The 19,619-nt window shown below is 38.0% G+C and overlaps 1 protein-coding gene and 1 long non-coding RNA gene across 2 annotated transcripts in view; one reads left to right on the top strand and one right to left on the bottom strand.

Moving 5' to 3' along the window:
• NDFIP2 (Nedd4 family interacting protein 2) overlaps positions 1 to 19,356 on the bottom strand; it is a 71,074-nt gene extending 51,718 nt beyond the window's left edge. The window contains exon 1 of the mRNA XM_070408871.1: positions 19,069 to 19,356. Within this exon, the coding sequence (XP_070264972.1) occupies positions 19,069 to 19,356 (288 nt within the window). The remainder of the gene's footprint in view (positions 1 to 19,068) is intronic.
• LOC139006559 (uncharacterized) overlaps positions 18,625 to 19,619 on the top strand; it is a 30,877-nt gene continuing 29,882 nt past the window's right edge. Inside the window, exon 1 of the long non-coding RNA XR_011470753.1 lies at positions 18,625 to 18,664. This is a non-coding gene — a long non-coding RNA (uncharacterized lncRNA). The remainder of the gene's footprint in view (positions 18,665 to 19,619) is intronic.

Consider the following 19,619-nt stretch of genomic DNA (forward strand, 5'->3'; position numbering starts at 1 on the left):
AATTTATAGGCAGTAATCTACCCTGGCACAAGATTACCTATATGACTACTTCCAATACTATGGGTACACTACACACACACCTATGAATCTACTCATCTACTACTCTTCAATGCTACTACTCTAATCCAAGCCCCATTATCTCTTACCTAAACTTACTGCCATAGCTTCCTAACTAAGCTGCAAACACTGACATTTGGGAGGCCCCCAATGAAAAGGTTGGCTCACCTAGAAATGACACAACACTGAGGCCCACTGATGAGTAAGTCAAAAACACACAAGCATAACTCATAGAATATAAGTAGGCAGAGCAGGAATAAACCGCCCCCCACCAAAAAAAAAACCAAAAAAAAAAACCACTTCCAACATTAAAGAAACACACACACACACACACACACACACACACACACCACTTAGGAGGAAAGTTAATGCAAGGAGTAGAAAAACAAAAACAAAAATCTACAGTTGGCCCTAGCCAGTTTGGCTCAGTGGATAGAGTGTCAGCCCTCAAACTAAAGGGTCCCAGGTTCATTCAATTCTGATCAAGGGCACATACTGCAGTTGCAGGTTCCTGGTCTGGACTTGTGCAGGAGGCAACCAATCAATGTTTCTCTCTCACTGCTGTTTCTCTCTCTGTCTCTCCCCCTTCCTCCCACTCTTTCTAAAAATCAATGGGAAAAGATCTTAGGTTGAGAATTAACAACAATAACAAAAATCTACAGTTGCCTCAAGTTCCAGACAGTGTAGGCCCCCTACAGTCTGACCCTCCCACTGACAGCAACTATAAACTTAGAACAAAATACAAAAAAAATAAAAAGTACCTGAACATTCTGAATTAAAAAACAAATAGGGATGTAGAGGAAGTTAAAATTTGGAGAAGCAACCTGTACAGATGAGAGTTTCCCCGTTTTTTTCTTTTTGCAGTTTTGCTGGAAGGCAGAACCAATATAGTTGTGGAAAGGCATCATGGCTTAGGTGCTAAAACCCCACTATAAGTCATGCTATTTCTAGCCACACAAAGCATAGAATGGCACCTGGGAAAGCCAGAAAGTGAGGGGAAATCTCTAACCCTCGAACAATGCATGTGTAGATCTTACACAAAACAGATTATAAAGGACTAAGAAATTAAGCTTAGATTTGAACCACTCAACAGTGTATGAAACAGTATTTGCAATCTAAATCTGAGTCGACTGCTTCTAAAACAAAATATTCTCCAGAGGACCATAGCACAACACTCAGAAGATCCAGGATAAAATCCAAAATTACTACAAATACAAAATACTATGAAATATAAATCATTCTCCAGGGAAAATGCAACCAAGAGATGCCAATTTCAAGATGACTCAGATTATAGTTATCATATAAGAATTTTAAAGCAGTTATTATTGCTGTTGTAGGCAGTAAAGCAAAATTACCTTGAGATTAATAAAATGGCAGGGAATCTCAGTAGAGAAATATAAACAAACAAACAAAAAAGATAGAAATTTTGGAATGAAAAAAAAAATCCAAATGATTGGGATCCACAGCACAATGAAGATGACAGGAAAAAGAACCAGTAAATTAATTTTTTTTAATTTTTTTTATTGACTTATTTGAGAGAGAGAGGAAGAGAGAGAGATTTGTTGTTCCATTTATTTATGCATTCATTGGCTGACCTTATATGTGCCCTGATCAGGGACCGAACCCCAAACGTTGGCATCCTGGGATGACATTCTAACCATCTAAGCTACTGGGCCAGGGTGAGAGAGCCAGTGAATTAAATTGATTTTTTTGAATTTATCCATTCTAAAGAACAGAAAAGGATTGAAAATTAAATAAGCAAACAAATGGACTTTTTAAAATTTTTAAAGATCTAAAAAATACATGTAATTTGAGGTTTGAAGGGAACAAAAAAAAAGGAGACTAAAACAGGAAAACAAATTTGAAGAAATAATGTCCATAACTTTTCAAAGGGATGAAGTAAATTTGTAAATTCAACCTCAGTAAGGCTAAAACAGAATAAATTCAAAGAAAACCACACCTACACACAGCATAATAACATGTCTAAAAATCAAAAATAGTTATTGAAAGCAGCCTCAGAAAACCAATATATTACATACAGAGAAACAATGATTCAAATAACTACAGGTTTTGCAGCAGAAACCATAGTTGTCAGGATAAAATGGAACAACATCTTAAAAGGCTGAGAGAATGGCCTTCTTCAAAGATCTAGAACGAACTCTCCAAAAATTCATCTGGAATACAAAAAGACCCCGAATAGCTGCAGCAATCCTGAGAAAGAATAAAGTAGGTGGGATCTCAATGCCAGATATCAAGCTGTATTACAAAGCCACTGTTCTCAAAACTGCCTGGTACTGGCACAAGAACAGACATATAGATCAGTGGAATAGAATAGAGAGTCCAGAAATTAGCCCGAACCAATATGCTCAATTAATTTTTGACAAAGGAGGCAAGAACATACAATGGAGCCAAGATAGTCTCTTCAATAAATGGTGTTGGGAAAATTGGACAGATATATGCAAGAAAATGAAACTAGACCACCAACTTACACCATACACAAGAATAAACTCAAAATGGATAAAGGACTTAAATGTACGACAGGAAACCATAAAAATTCTAGAAGAATACAAAGGCAACAAAATCTCAGACATATGCCAAAGCAATTTCTTCACTGATACAGCTCCTAGGGCACTTGAAACTAAAGAGAAACTGAACAAATGGGACTACATCAAAATAAAAAGCTTCTGCACAGCAAAAGAAACCATCAACAAAACAACAAGAAAACCCACTGCGTGGGAAAGCATATTTGCCAACGTCATATCTGATAAGGGCCTAATCTCCAAAATTTATAGGGAACTCATACAACTTAACAAAAAGAAGATAAACAATCCAATCAAAAAATGGGCAAAGGATCTAAATAGACACCTTTCAAAAGAGGACATTCAGAAAGCCAAGAGACATATGAAAACATGCTCAAAGTCACTAATCATCCGAGAGATGCAAATCAAAACAACAATGAGGTACCATGTCACACCTGTCAGAATGGCCATCATCAACAAATCAACAAACGACAAGTGCTGGAGAGGATGTGGAGAAAAGGGAACCCTCCTGCACTGCTGGTGGGAATGCAGACTGGTGCAGCCACTATGGAAGACAGTATGGAGTTTCCTCAAAAAATTGGAAATGGAGCTCCCATTTGACCCTGTGATCCCACTTCTAGGAATATATCCCAAGAAACCAGAAACACCAATCAGAAAGGATATATGCACCCATATGTTCATGGCAGCACAATTCACCATAGCTAAGATCTGGAAACAGCCTAAGTGCCCATCAGTAGATAAATGGATTAGAAAACTGTGGTACATCTACACGATGGAATACTATGCTGCTGTAAAAAAGAAGGAACTCTTACCATTTGCAACAGCATGGATGGAACTGGAGAGCATTATGTTAAGTGAAACAAGCCAGTCAATGAAGGAAAAATACCACATGATCTCACTCATTCATGGATAATAAAGACCATTACAAACTTTTGAACAATAATAGACACAGAGGCAGAGCTGCCTCAAACTGATTGTCAAACTGCAGTGGGAAGGCCAGGGAGGGTTGGGGGACAGGAGGGAGGGGAGTAAGAGATCAACCAAAGGACTTGTATGCATCCATATAAGCATAACTAATGGACATAGACACTGGGGGGGTAAGGGAGGGCAGGGGATTGTCAAGGGCGGGGGGAAAAAAGGACACTTATGTAATACCCTTTGTAATACTTTTATCAAACAAAATAAAAGAAAAACATTTAAAAAAAATAAAAAAATTAAAAATAAATAAAAATAAAAAAATAAAAGGCTGAGAGAAAATAACTCAGCCAAAAATTCTATATCCAAAATATATACCTATATATTGCAGGAATAAAGGCAAAATAAAGACATTTCAGATGAAAGTAAGATAAGAGAACTTATTAACAGCTGATCTACACTTTAAGAAATGGTAAAGGAAATTCCTTAGGCAAAAACATTTATTTTGTTTTGTGTGTTTTTTTTTCTTTTCAGGGGGGCGGGGATTGAAACATTTAATAAAGAGAAACTTTTCAGGAATGAGGAGAGCATAGGGGGTGATAAATAAAAATAAATTTTCCTCTGAAGTTTTTAAAAATATGTGTCACTAAACCAAAAATTGTAACATTGTCAGGGTTTTCAATGAATGTATATATAATACATATAACATCAAGGTTGGTTACAAAGTTCTACATATATAACACTAATGTTATATATACATACCTAACTTTTCACTATTTATTATCATCTTAGAGGAAGCAAAAAATAATATAAAGAGAAATAATCTAAAAAATGGAAATTTCGCCAAAACCGGTTTGGCTCAGTGGATAGAGCGTCGGCCTGCGGACTGAAGGGTCCCGGGTTCGATTCTGGTCAAGGGCATGTACCTGGGTTGCGGGCACATCCCCAGTGGGAGATGTGCAGGAGGCAGCTGATCGATGTTTCTCTCTCATCGATGTTTCTAACTCTCTATCTCTCTCCCTTCCTCTCTGTAAAAAATCAATAAAATATATTTTAAAAATAAATAAATAAATAAATAAATAAATAAAAAATGGAAATTTCAAAAAGGGCACTGAAAAAAAATTTTTTAATCAAATCATCCATAAAAACACAGAAAAGGATGAAAAGAGAAACTACAACAGCAACAACAACAAAAAACAACCAGAAAACAATACCACGGCAAAAAAAACAACCATATCATACCAAGAAAGAAATACTTAAAGGATTCAGACAAGTTGTAAGTAAACAGATAGAAAGAGATATGCCATGCAAAAAAATAAGGCTGGAATGGCTATATTGATATTAAATAAAATAGACCTGAGGACAAAGAGCACTACCAGAGATAAAGAGGGAGTATTTCATAATAAGAGAACCTCAAAATTTAGGAAGCAAGAAATTGAGAGGGAGATAACTCTATAATCACAGCAGATTTTAACATCCCTTACTCAGTAACTAATAGACCAACACAAAAACAAGTATCAGTAAAGACACAGAAGATCAGAATAATACTATGAACCAACTTATGTGACATTTCCTAGAATACTATATCCAACAATGGAAGAGTATACAAATTTTAAATGCACACAGTACATTAGCAAGATAAATATATTGGACCACAAAACAAGTCTCAATAAATTTAAAAGAAATAAGATTATAGATTCACAAAAGAATTAAATTTGAAATTTTAAAAGTATTATCTAAGAAAATCCCAACTAAATAAAATTTAACACATTTCTAAATAATGTATAGTTCAATTAAGAAATCATAAGAGAAATTAGAAAGCATCTGTACTGAATAACAAAAATATAAAATATCAAACTTTGCAGGACATAGCAAAAACACTGTTAGAGGAATGCTTACACTAGGGGAAAAATGTTACATTAGAAAAAAAGGTCTAAAGTCAATGACCAAAGATTCCACCGATAGAAGCTAGAAAATAAAAGGTATAGTAAACCAGAAAGAAAGAAAGGAAATAGTAAACAAATGAGGTAAAAGCAGAAATTAGTAAAATAGAATACAGAGACATTTAACAAAGCCAAATGATGGTTCTTTGAAAAGATCAACAAAATTGAAAAATATTATAGCTAGACTATCAAAGAAAAAATTGAGAAAGCAAATCTCAAAGTGAAAAGGGGGTTATCATCAGACCTACACACATTAAAATGATAATAACAGATTAAGAACTTGATGCCAACAAATTCAATAACTTAATTTTTTACCTCTAGGCTTCTTTTTTTAAGAAACCTACTGAAAATATCTCCCACTACAGTTGGGGAATAAACTAAAAACAGAGAAAGATTAGAGTTCAAGAAATAGAGACTCCACTTTCTTGATGAAGGAAAGTCTCAGTATGACAGCTGTGCATCAGGCCTACAGAACAAACAGTAGAGACAGAAACAGGAGGATGGAGGGCCTAGGAAGAATGTCTTCGAAGAACAAAATAAAAGAACTAATAATTATTTGATGCATTTGACCATGAAAAAATATAGCTGAAGAGGCTATGCACAGAATTAACAATAGATATATAGAAAAATAAAGACTTAAAATTAGGCAACTCCATGAAAAATTTAAAAAGTTATACACATTACCCTGACTCAGTTGTGAACAGTACTTTCACAGTCATAAAATGTAAATACTAATTTCCAATTTAACTAAAGATTAGATGTTTTTCATACATTTAATCCTCACAATAATACTATGAGGTAAGGACCTGTACTATCCTTACTTTATAGATGAGGAAGCTATGACATAGAGAGGTTAAGTAATTGGCTCAAGGTTATAGGGCTTACAAGTGAGGAGCCAAGATTTGAACCCAAGAGATGAGACTACGAAGATCATGATCTGGGAAGGGAAAGCAGGACATGTAAGAAACAAAAGTAAAATTAATAAACCAACAAGTAGCTGAATATACATATATGTTAAAAATAGAGTTAAAGCAGTTTAAAGGTGCTGTCTTTTGAGGAGAAAGATTTGGAGGACAATGGGGATGGAAAAGGGAACTGCTATTTCTCATTACTTATCTTTTGGTACTCTAACTTTTTAAACTGTATATCTGCATTAATTTGAATTTTTTAAAATATGCTGGTGAAAGAAAACTTGTCCACAAGCTGAATTCAGCCCACTCAATTACTGCTGAGTTGTGGGTTCTGGATAACCAGCTAGGTCCACTTATTAGCTACGTGATTACCAGACTCATGCTATATCATCCATACATACTCTTGCTGTCTGGCATCACTATGAATAAAAGAAAGTTAACTATAATAAAAGTTCTCTTTCCTGGGATCTTTGATAAATTTTAACTCAACTGATAAATTTAGAATAAAATAAAATTTGCCCTCCAAGCTTCACTGCATAACCTTAAGCAGATTCTCCCTTGGACAATCTGCTATAAAATTAAAAGGCTGCAGAAAATGACCACTAACTACTTCTACAACATCTGGAAACAGTTTTTCCTTCTTTCCATAGGTAGACCAAATAACCTAACCATGGTTAAATATTTTGCAATTGCAAGTGACCAAGCAAGTAAGGGATTATGCAAAAGTACCAGAACTCACCAAAACAGATTCCTTGGCACTACACTAAAAGCAAAATACATATCCTAATACTGGACATCAAGAATATCAACTCTGTAGGACCCGGATCAAGGCAAGATGGTGGGCTTGCCATGAGCTGCTGAAAAGGGATGAAAATAGATATGCCTAGAAGCAAATTTTAAAAGCATTTAATAGCATTTTCTCTTCAAATCTTTTTCCATACCGCCTGATAAACATCTTGATTCGCCATGACAGTAACAGCAGTGAAATGGGCAATATCAAACAGAACTATCTTGAAACATTTATTTCCAATTCAAAATGAAACTTTATATTGTGTCTGTCATAAACCCACATATTCTTCTCTTCCAGATTGCTATAATTGCAAAATAGAGCTTGCTTTGACATCTGATGGTAGGGGAATAGTTTACTATAATCTTTCTGTGGACATTCCACATGAACACATAAAACCTATCCTTGGTCAGATCATGTGCCTGATTATGAAGAAACACAGTATCAAGTAATAAAAACCAGATTAGATGAACAGTTTGAGCAAGGACCCATAATAGAACTTAGCAAAATGTTCTTTACTACTAAGCACCATTGGTATCTTCGTGGCAGTATCATAGATGTCTGAGAAACTGAATCCTCCAAAAGACTGATCATATTGAGGTTTTCAGTAATCAAAGAGAAATGCTATCCTGTGACTCATTTGCCATTTGGGAAAATGCAATCAGGTATATTCACTACTATGTTATACAGTAAAATAATAATAAAATGTCTTTTCATCTTTAAAAAAAAAGAGTATCAACACTGTATAAGACAGACAAGACATAGTTACTTTTACATAATAGAAATCTAGGAAACTTCACTTTATAAACATAATATACCAGTAACCTCATGCACATTCTTGAAATCATTTGGAAAAGGCATTCATTTATTTCTTCAATAGTATTATTCACTAGGCTCCTTTAATGGGCTGGCAACTATACTAAACACTATTATAAGATCTAAGCCCTATTTCCCACTGAGTTTACAAAATACCAAAGAATAAGGACTATGATAGGGATAAGTGTACAGCGTTAAAAGGACACGGAACTTGGTACTAAAGGGTGGGAAATGGCGGTGGAGAGGCAGGAGAGGAAAAGAACATCTAAGTAGACCTAAATAAAGAATAGATATTAGTACTGGAGAAACGAGAAAATGGGAATACTCTGTTCAAAAGCCAGAAGGCAAGAGAGATCATGGTTTGAAGTGGTGGATGGAGAAGGATTAGGCAAGAGAACAAAAAGTATTATAGTTCAAAAGATAAAGAAAAGTATTTATAGCACCCTGCCTGGTGTGGCTCAGGTGGTTGGGCATCATTCAGTGCAACAAAAGGTTCCAGGTTCTATTCTGGTCAGGGCACATGCCTGGGTTTTGGGGGCTCAATCTCTGGCAGGATGGGTGCAGGAGGCAGTCAATCAATGTTTTGCTCTCACATCAATGTTTCTCTCTCACCCTTCCTCTTCCTCGAAAAAAATTAACTAAAAAAAGTATGTATAGCTCATGTGCAGTGCAATAACAAATCAAGCAGTGATGAGGTAAGCAGAGGCTCATTTGTTTTCTAAAGGTTACAAACAAAAACTTAAAAGGGTCTCAAGTATTATTTCATATCCCTCCCCATTTTGAGGAAACCACAAAAAAAGTCATGCTGATATAAATGTAAGTCCCACCCAAGTGAGAACAAATATTCTATAAAAACATCTGTCCTATAAAAACACTCACTATTGGATTTCTTCTGTCCAACATCCAACAGGCTACAAGTCTTTAGAGCCTCAAAATAAGCCATTCAGTTTATTTCCTTAGTCTCAAAGCCTCTGCCAAACAGCACAATTTCTTTACATGGTGTAATGGGTAATTCTGGAGAAACATCATAGACAATCTAAACCAGAGCACATTTCTAAACTTTCAAAATGTTAATTATTCATGTTCAAACAAATCCTAAAAGCAAGCAAGTCAAAACCTTGAAATAATCTGATAGTAAGTCTTAAGAGTACTGCAACATTTCCCAACTTGCACTTGGAATGTCTTTAACAAGAATTTTACCCACACATTAATTTCAGCTAAGTTATCAAACTTTTGAAGAAACCATTACAACATGGCATGAAAACATAGACATAGGATGACTTACAATCACATGGTAGATAGTCTAGTCTTAATTACAATGTCTTGTCAGTAAATTTACATTTAATACATGTAAGCAGAGTGTATTCCATAGTTATTTAAACTTAAGATTAAATGTGCTCATATATCTAAAGCATTTAGTAGAGTTCTCAGCATATTCCTGACATAATGCAAAGTCATTATTGTTCTATTACTTCTACACTAGTATTGATAAAATATATTATTTATTCCATCAACCTGCTTCATTTTCTTTAAATCACTTATCTACCTCTCCTTCACCAAAGTATGTGACATGAGACAAGAACTTAACTGTCTTGTTCACCAGTACCTAGAACTTGGCATACAGAGATACTTCATAAATTATTATATATGAAGTGAACAAATTAGTCAGAGGACCTTTGCGCCATAGTTAATGATATCTAAAACCTTACTTATGCATAAATCTGACAAGAGGCACTCAAAACATAAAATAAGCATATAAACTATCTATAATGTTGTATTTTCATGATATAATGCCAATGTATTTACTTGTTAGTACACAAATATTATACCATTACTACATCTTGTACTGCTCAAATATGCCTAAGTGATGGCTAGCATTTGATTCAGCATCATTCACGTGAACTAATGTAGTATATTCATCCATATAATTTTTTTTAATGAGCTGAACTCAATGACATACTTACAATTAATACCACTACACACACAGAAATAGCCAGAGAAACTTTAATCTGGGGTCCATTCCAAAACAAATTACCCTGGCAACACAAGTTAACATACTAGTCTTCAAACTTTGGAAGCTTAGTATAAAACACGTCTGGAGTGTGAATTTCCTCAACTACAGTTTTTTAAACCTATTTTAAAGATGAAATAAAAATCAGACATTCACAGAACCCTGTAACACCTGTGAGAAAGAACACCAGTTTAGAAGTAGAAAGACACACAAAAAAGATAATTCAGTGTAACAAGTTCTCTAATATGGTGATTCTCAATTTTTCCTCTACCTTGACATTGATGACAGATGCCTCCCTCTTCCAATTACAGTTTCGTAGGAGTTTTTACATTAAAGAATAGGATTTTTTGAGGCAGACAACCTAGAAGGGTGTGGTACAGAACTTTAAATGAGAAATAAACAGGAAAAACCCTCACAGGAATGTAAGAGAGAATACATTATGGTTTAAGAATAAGGATGTCCTGCTGGACTCCATCAGTTAGTGCATAAAAATTAAGGGGGCGGGGGGTGGGGGGGCAGAACTGCTAAGATATGGCATTGTACCAAAAAAAAAAAGATTGCCCTAACCGGTTTGGCTCAGTGGACAGAGCGTCGGCCTGCGGACTGAAAGGTCCCAGGTTCGATTCCAGTCAAGGGCATGTACCTTGGTTGCAGGCAACATCCCAGCTGATCAATGTTTCTCTCTCTCTCTCATCAATGTTTCTAGCTCTCTATCCTTCTCCCTTCCTCTCTGTAAAAAAATCAATAAAACATATTTTTAAAAAAAAAGATATGGCACTGTACAGTATAGGAAGGTCAATTCAAGGAATATGTATGTTTAGAACAGAAATTTATACCTCAAAAATCCAGTAAACCTACCAGAATGGCTATCAAAATTTTGGAAAGGTGGTAAAGCAACCAAAACTTTCATTCAGTATTGGTGGAAGTGAAAATGATACTAACTTTGGGGAAAAGTCTAGTGGTTTCTCATAAAATTAAATATACACTTACCCTATTGCCCAGTAATTCTACCCAAGAGAAATAAAAAACATGTCCACAAAAAATTTGAATAAGAATATTCCTAACAGTTTTATCCAAAATAGCCAAAAACGTGAAACAATCCAACTGTCTATCAACAGAGCAATGGATAAACAAATTGCAGTATAGTTATACAACTTATACAATAAAATACAGTACTATTCAGCAATAAAAAGAGATAAGCTACTGATATACACAATAACATGGATCAATCTCCAAAACTTCATGCAGGGTGAAAGAAACTTTGCAGACAATATGGTGTATGATTCTAGTATATACAAAACTAATTTGAAGTGTGGGGGTTGGGGGGAACAGAATAAAGATCATGTGAGGGGTAGAAATTGAAAGGGAGGGGTCATGAGGGAACGTTCCAGATGACAGTAATGTTCTATATGTGGGAATCAGTAAACTTTTTCTGTAAGGGGCAGAACAACAATACAGATTTGGCTTGGTGGACTCTGGCTCAAATACTCATTCCTGCCATTGTAAATGAGTGGGTATGGCTGTATAAAGCTTTATTTACAAAAACAAAAGTTGGAACTGCTAATACCTTCTCTATATTTTGGAAGTCGTTTGGGTTACCCAGGTATATACATGTGTCAAACTTATCCAACTGGCCATGTAAGATTTATGCATTTCATTTTACGTCAATTTTACCCTAAAGAAAAAGAACCATAAAGAAATATTAAACTCTAGCCTAGTGATGAGCATTAAGTTTACAGTGAGGTACACTTATACCTGCAACTTACTTTGAAACATCAAAAAATAAGAGGAATTGACAGATACACAGTAACACAACTATACAAACTGTTAGTAACTGTAGACCCTTCTTGGTAAGTGTATAATTCTTTCAACTTTTCTATATACTTGAAAGATTTAATATTAAATGTAGGGGAAGGAGGAATTCAATAAGAGGTCAGTAATATGAATCATGCAGTGCAAATGAAAGATACACTGGAGGATGGTCAGATGCCATAGAAAGCGTCAAATTTAAAAAGCACAATATAAGTTCACCAAGAAAAGGAAAAGTCAAAGTAGAGTAGAAAGTTTCTTCATATCAGGAATAAGAAAAGAGTTTCAAGGAAAAAGTTCAAAGTGTCAGTATAACAATAATAAAGCAAAACAAAAGCTGAAAAGTATCTATTATATTAAACAGTAAGCACCGATATGTGGTAAGAATATAAACCAGATAAAGAATATTGATAAATTCAAAGGAGACAAATAAGTGAAAATCAAAGGAACTGCGCTGTGCCAAGAAAAGGCAGTAACTATAGAGCAAAAGGCAATAAAAGGCTGCAACAGTTTTTTAAAATGGAAAAGAAAATTACTGTCCCTTAAAAATCAACATTTATTATTTCATCCAGAGCATGTTCTATTGGGCAAGGCAGTCCACCATGGCCCTGAGTGTCCCTGCACATTTTTGTTGAGTGTGACAGTCTGCAAAGCTTATCCATTTCCTGCTACTGAGTGGATTATTGTAACAAGTCACCTCCGCAAAAAGGTTACAACATTTAACTGCCCTCCCAGGGAAAGGTGAACTAATTTCTTGTTTGCTACAATGTTTTTTGCTTGCTAGACCCTTGCTCCTGAGTTCTTCAGATGTGATCCATTCGTGCATCCATTTAGACCCATCACCCTTATGGGTCCTGGTGACAAGGAAAACCTACACAAATATGCTGATGATCATGCAGCTTGCTGTGCTATGAGTAATAATGTCATTTATTTCTGACGTGGATAGTCTCCTGTTTTCTGCCAACAACCAAGAAATTTTAACCTACTAACTTATTAGCTTGTAAATACAGTAAAATAAAATCTTAAGATTTTTCGGTCTTGATATGAACAAAGAACAAGTTGATATTCAGGTTGCTAAATAAGAGACACAAAAATGGTCATCAGCAAAAATTGAAATATTGTTTTTAATTTTTATTAAATCTTTATTGTTCAGATTATTACAGTTGTTCCTCTTTTTGCCCCCCATAGCTCCCCTCCACTCGGTTCCCACCCCACCCTCTGCCTTTACCCCCCCCCACCCCCCGTCCCATCCATAGGTGTACTATTTTTGTCCAGTCTCTTCCCGCACCCCACACCCCTTTCCCCCCAGGAATAGTTAGTCCACTCCCTTTCTATGCCCCTGATTCTATTATATTCAGCAGTTTATTCTGTTCATTCGATTATTTATTCACTTGATTTTTAGATTCACTTGTTGATAGATGTGTATTTGTTGTTCATAATTTGTATCTTTACCTTTTTCTTCTTCTTCCTCTTCTTAAAGGATACCTTTCAGCATTTCATATAATACTGGTTTGGTGGTGATGAACTCCTTTAGATTTTTCTTATCTGTGAAGCTCTTTATCTGACCTTCAATTCTGAATGATAGCTTTGCTGGGTAAAGTAATCTTGGTTGTAGGTTCTTGGCATTCATCACTTTGAATATTTCTTGCCACTCCCTTCTGGCCTGCATAGTTTCTGTTGAGAAATCAGCTGACAGTCGTATGGGTACTCCCTTGTAGGTAACTGACTGTTTTTCTCTTGCTACTTTTAAGATTCTCTCTTTGTCTTTTGCTCTTGGCATTTTAATTATGATGTGTCTTGGTGTGGTCCTCTTTGGATTCCTTTTGTTTGGGGTTCTCTGCGCTTCTTGGACTTGTAAGTCTATTTCTTTCACCAGGTAGGGGAAGTTTTCTGTCATTATTTCTTCAAATAGGTTTTCAATATCTTGCTCTCTCTCTTCTTCTGGCACCCCTATAATTCGGATGTTGGTATGCTTGAAGCTGTCCCAGAGGCCTCTTACACTATCTTCATATTTTTGGATTCTTTTTTCATTTTGCTTTTCCGGTTGGGTGTTTTTTGCTTCTTCGTATTTCAAATCTTTGACTTGATTCTTGCGATCCTTTGGTCTGCTGTTGAAACTCTGTATAATATTCTTTATTTCAGTCAGTGTATGCTTAATTTCTAGTTGGTCTTTTTTCATAACCTTGAGGATCTCACTAAATTTAACAGCGGTTTCTAGAAAATTCTTGAAAAACCTTATAACCGTGGTTTTGAACTCTATATCCAGTAGTTTGCTTTCCTCCATTTCTGTCATTTGTGACCTGTTTCTTTGTCTCCGCATTTTTTATGCTTACCTGTGTTGATAGAGTGGTTTTCTGTGCTAGGTGTCCTATAGGGCCCAGTGGCTCAGCCTCCCCAATTACCTCGGGTGGACACTCTTGGTGCACCCCTTTGTGGGCTTTGTGCACAGTCTTGTTGTAGTTAAGCCTTGATTGTTGTAGGTATCACTGGGAGGAATTGACCTCCAGGCCAATTGGCTGTGAGAATCAGCTGTGTCTACAGTGGGAGAACTTCTGTGCTGGAGACACCCTTAGGGGTAAGACTTGCTTCAGTGGGACTTTGGTGCTCACTGAGTCTGCCCCCTTAGTGTGTCCCTCATGGATCTGAGGAGTTGTAATCTGGATGGTCCCACTCTGACCACAGGGTACACTGGCTCTTGGATATCTAAGGAGGTGCTAATTTAGCCTCTGCCTGAGGCTACCCAGCAGGAACTATGGAGAGATCTGCAGATTCCTCTTCTTTGTCTGGGGTTTGGAGGTGCCCAGATGAGGCCCAGCTGTGAAGCGATGCAAGCTGCTGTGGGGCCTTGGGCCTTCTTTTGGATGTTCTGGGTCTCTCTGACCCAGCTGCAGTTTGTTAGGTAAATTTAGATCCCAAAGGGCCAGGCCATTCATATGCAAAAGCCTCTGCGAACAATTTGGGTGGGGTGGGGTCTCAGGGAATCAACAGGGCGGAGCAAACAGCTATGGCTGATCCTCAGCCCTGCCCTAAGAGGCCCCAGGTCCCAGTGTCCTGCGGTAACCGCTGCAAGCACCTCTGAGAGAAAGCCGCCCTCGAGTTCTGACCGATGCCAGACAGTCCAGTTTCTCCTCGTATGTCCCCAGAGACTCGCCCGGAACTGGAGTTCAGAGCAGTCGGGAGCTTGTGTCTCTCTCCCGATTGAAAAAGACAACCGCGTCCTCAGTTGCCAGCCCTATCCACGTGTGCCCCCGTACCTCTGCACTTTACTTCCGCACCTCCTCTGAGTCTCAGTGTGCTTTTCTCTTTCCTTCTAGTTGTAGAATTTCCACTCAGCCAGCCTTCCTGTGGTTCTGGGTGATGTCCGTTTTTGTCTTTTAGTTGTACTGTTGAAGTGGTTGTGCGAAGCAGCAATTTCCAGTGTTTACCTATGCCGCCATCTTGGTTTCTCCGAAATATTTTTAATATTTTATAGTTTATTTACTTGACATTATTTATAATATTTATTTTTCATGTACCAGTCTCTATACTATGTATATAGTGTAGACATATAGTATATATAGTACAGTGGGGCTTGACTTACGAGTTTAATTCGTTCCGTGACAGAGCTCGTAACTCAAATTACTTGTATGTCAAATCATAAAGTGAACGAGTGAGACACATGATGCTAGGCTGATGTTGTGGCGTTCACTGTGACGTTTGCTGCGCCAACTAGTGGCGGGGTATCTGAAGCTGGCTCGTAACCCGAATTTTAGCTCACAACTCAAAGCGAAAAATCAGCCGAGAGACGGCTCGTATCTTGAAAAACTCGTTAGTCGGGACACTTGTAAGTCAAGGCCCCACTGTATATACTATATATAGTAAGTATATTACATTATATAACTCATAATAATCCTAATGAAGCCAAGGGTTCACAAATTGTAAAAAACACATCCTAAATATAAGCCCAGATGACTTTAACACGTTTTTTCAACCATTAATAGTCAACCTCCTTCCCAGCTGATTTATCAAGGGTAACCAATTCTCCAGATAAAAGAGCAAAGTATCTTTATAATATGAACACTTCATTATGTTCATAGAAAACTAACATTTTGGAAATGTTAATATAATCTTAAAATTTTCTTTCAAAAATCTGTGGCCAAGGTTTAGGCTAGGTTAAACAAATCCAAACCATCATACTTCAGAATTTCTCATGGTTTTAAAATGCAAATGTATGTTTTATTATGTTAACATATGTTACAAATCTTCTAAGACTATTTCATCATTCTGAAATACTGTTTGGGAAACTACTGCTACAATATACAGTGCCAATTTAACTTTGACACAGAATACCTTTGAAATCTTAGCAGTTAGCTTGTTACAGGCCCATAATCCTTTAAAATACAGAACATCAAAGTAGAATGTGGCCTAACAGCTTCAAGCCATGTCAACTACTTCATAGTTTGGCAACATTGCTTATTTCCTACTATACAAAACTGAATTTCCCATAACACAATGAAACTACCTATCATACCTGACTTTTTCTGAAATTAGACAGATAACAATCAAGGCTTTTGGTAGCTCTACACTGTTATCCACTGCTTTACTTAACAAAATTCAGACCCACTTAACATTGGAAGGGAAGAGACCATGGGAAAAAGTTTCCACATAAAACTTGTGCATTGGTTAATGGTCATAAGTCATTTTGATGGTCCCGGGCATCTATGCTAACTCTCCAATATGGAATGCCAAATACCTCACTCCTAAGCATGCTTGCCTGTCTCCAACTTTACAACTTAAATTGTTTATTACTCAAATTTATTCATCTTTCCAGAGTTTAAAAAAACAACAACAACTGAGCTAAAGGCAGCCACACAAGTTGTGTTCATCATACGAGCCACAACTACAGATTGGTCCCTAGATAATAGCCTACTGGAAACCAAGTCAGCTGCTTCTCTGGCATACACCTAGTTAAAGTTATTGATCAGGCAGTTTTTAACAAAACCAGATGAAATTACTATGTAGTAAAAGGAATTAAAATCCAAATTTAAACTATGCTAAGATTCTCAACACTTTACCTTCAAGGAAAACAAACAGATGCCCTATCTACTTAAAGTGACTAGTATCTTTAGAACTGATTTTTGCCCTCTACTCTAAGGGAATGCCTCCACCCATTCAAAGTCTATGTAGGACATATCTCCAGTTTGAAAACAAAACACACACAATAAAATATGATATTGTCCACTTATTTTGAAAGATGGTGTAGAGGGAACAAAAGCCTTAAAACTGAAAAAGCAAATTTCAATACTTTGATTTTAGAAACTTTTAAAAACTAATAGTTAAGTTTTAACTAGTTGTAACCACTGAAAGCAAATGTGACAATATAATAAATTCTTTTAAGGCACAGCTACATCAGTTAAAAATGTTTTGAGTAGTGACTTGTGCATGAGAACATGGTTAATTCTGATAAGCAAAATCCCCAAAGAGAAAGAATTCAAATCAGCTAATGCCATTAAGGAAAACAAATAGGAACAGGAAAGAAACAAGATTACAAAAAAAACAAAAACAAAAAACACAAGTCTCACTGGCAATAGTACTCATTATTTACCTACTGCATTTTATTTTTGTTAATGTCTGCAAAAATAAGAATGCCTTTTAAAAAAATAAAACCACCAAACCCATATACACTGACAACTTGAAAAATGCCTTACATGTTGGCAGCAATATTTTCCAAACTGTCCTGAAAAAAAAAAAAAGATAAATTTCCAAAGAATTCAGAATATGGATCATTTGGAGGTTTTACAAGATGTAAACCAGATGAAATGGAAGTATCATGAGCTTTTATCTTAGAAAAATGCAAACTTACATACCCTGGGATTTCATCTTTCAGTAGCCTTCATTTTTCTCAAAATGCACTTAATTGAAATTCCGAGTTCACAACTAACTTTCACATGTGCAAATAGATTTGAAAGGTGAACTCCCCACTAACATATATACATTTGTAAAATGTCACAGAGTACTATTTAATTGCACCATAAGCATATTAATGTTTTTCTCCATTCTCAGTAAAATAGGTTTAACGAAATAAATTACTATCTCAAAGTTTACAGAATAAGATGCTATTTAGCTGCAACAAAATAGTCCACTATTGCTAGGTCCATTTTTCAAATAGGGTTCACAATAAGAATCTCCAAAGAGCCCTAACTAGTTTGGCTCAGTGGATAGAGCGTCAGCCTGCAGACTCAAGGGTCCCAGGTTCAATTCCGGTCAAGGGCATGTACCTTGGTTGCGGGCACATCCCGAGTAGGGGGTGTGCAGGAGGCAGCTGATCGATGTTTCTCTCTCATCGATGTTTCTAACTCTCTATCCCTCTCCCTTCCTCCCTGTAAAAAATCAATAAAACATATTTTTTTAAAAAAAAAGAATCTCCAATGATACTACCAGAATACTAAAGGGAAAACTATATTCAACAACATGACACTGAAAATGGAACACTTTTCACTCATTTCAACACACAAAGGTTTATAAGGTTCAACTGGAAAACCGTGTACTGAATGAAAAATGTGTTTTCTAACAAGATTAGCATTTTTCTAGTAAAACTCCCTGTTTCCCCACCGGCAAACACATACATACATACACACATACATACATGCATGATACGGGGTTAGAAAAAAAGAATACAGTCACTTTTAACACCAGCAATATGAAAAAGGACAAAATGACAAGGTTAACTAGAGCTCGGAGACCAGAGCCGCATCACCACTGCTCTCCAGCTGCACCGTGTTTAAACCCACCAAGTTTTGGCAGGTCCCCATCTGGCCGCGCCCGGTAATGCTGACATCCCCCCCTCCCCGCTCCGCCCCCTCTTCCACTTATGACGCCGATCACCTTCCCAGCAGGTACGTGAGCTCAGTGCCATTCCAGCAGACAATCCAGGGGGATGGCTCACAAATGGCTGGGTCAGGAAATGAGGAAACGATCGAGGAAGCGAGAAAATATATCTGAGAGACATGTTCAGATGGAGGGGATGTTGACAGCGGCGCGGAGGGTGGGGACGCGGGGTGGGGGGCTACGCAAGGAGCCGAGTCGGCAGGGCAGGATCTCCAAGGAGGGCAGAGGCAGGCTCCACGGGAGACAGTGAAAGAAGCAGGTCCGGCCAGGAGAGAAAAGGGGAAAAGCCAGCACGTCCCCTCCGGGAATAACCCGAGGGAGGGAACTCCGGCGGCCGCGGCGGGAGATAGTCCCCGGGCCACCGGCGGCGCCGGAGGCCGGGCGGGGGCGGGGGCGGGGGCCAGGAACTCACCACCTGGTAGCGGCCAGTCCCGAGCTGGTGGTGATCCATCCTGCCCGGTTCGGGATCTGGCTTCGGAGCCGGCGAGTCCCCTAGGTGCTCAGCCCCCTCGGCCCACCCGGTAGACGACGTCGCCGCAGGGGCCCTTCCGCCTCGGTCTCCGCCGTCGCGGTCACCCGGTCGGATCGCCTCACTTCCTGTCGCTGCCACCGCAGCCGCAGAGACCTCCGCGTCAGCAGCCGCTCGGCAAGGCTCCCGGGCGCCGCGCGCGCTACTGAGCATGCTCGGCCGGTCGCGCATGCTCGCTGGGGACTGCGGCAGCCCGGCCGCGCGCGAGCGGCGGGGGCGTTGGCCGGGTGGGAGGAGATGGAACAGTCAGACAAGCCCGGCCGCTGTCTCGGTTGTCAGCCTGTCCCGAGTGGGCGATGGCGAAAGGGGCGGGTGGGGCGAGCGGGGGAAGGTGTCGCCGTCCTGGATTGGTCTCTTGGCGCGGGCTGGTGCACTGTCACGCCACGCAGAAGCAGAGGCGAGGAGGGAGGGAGCGCGTTCCTAGGACACCTGAG

This window comes from Myotis yumanensis, unplaced genomic scaffold, assembly GCF_028538775.1.
Source record: "Myotis yumanensis isolate MYYU_CA2020_CCGP unplaced genomic scaffold, mMyoYum1.0.hap1 SCAF_3, whole genome shotgun sequence".
In the NCBI taxonomy this organism is placed as follows: domain Eukaryota; kingdom Metazoa; phylum Chordata; class Mammalia; order Chiroptera; family Vespertilionidae; genus Myotis; species Myotis yumanensis.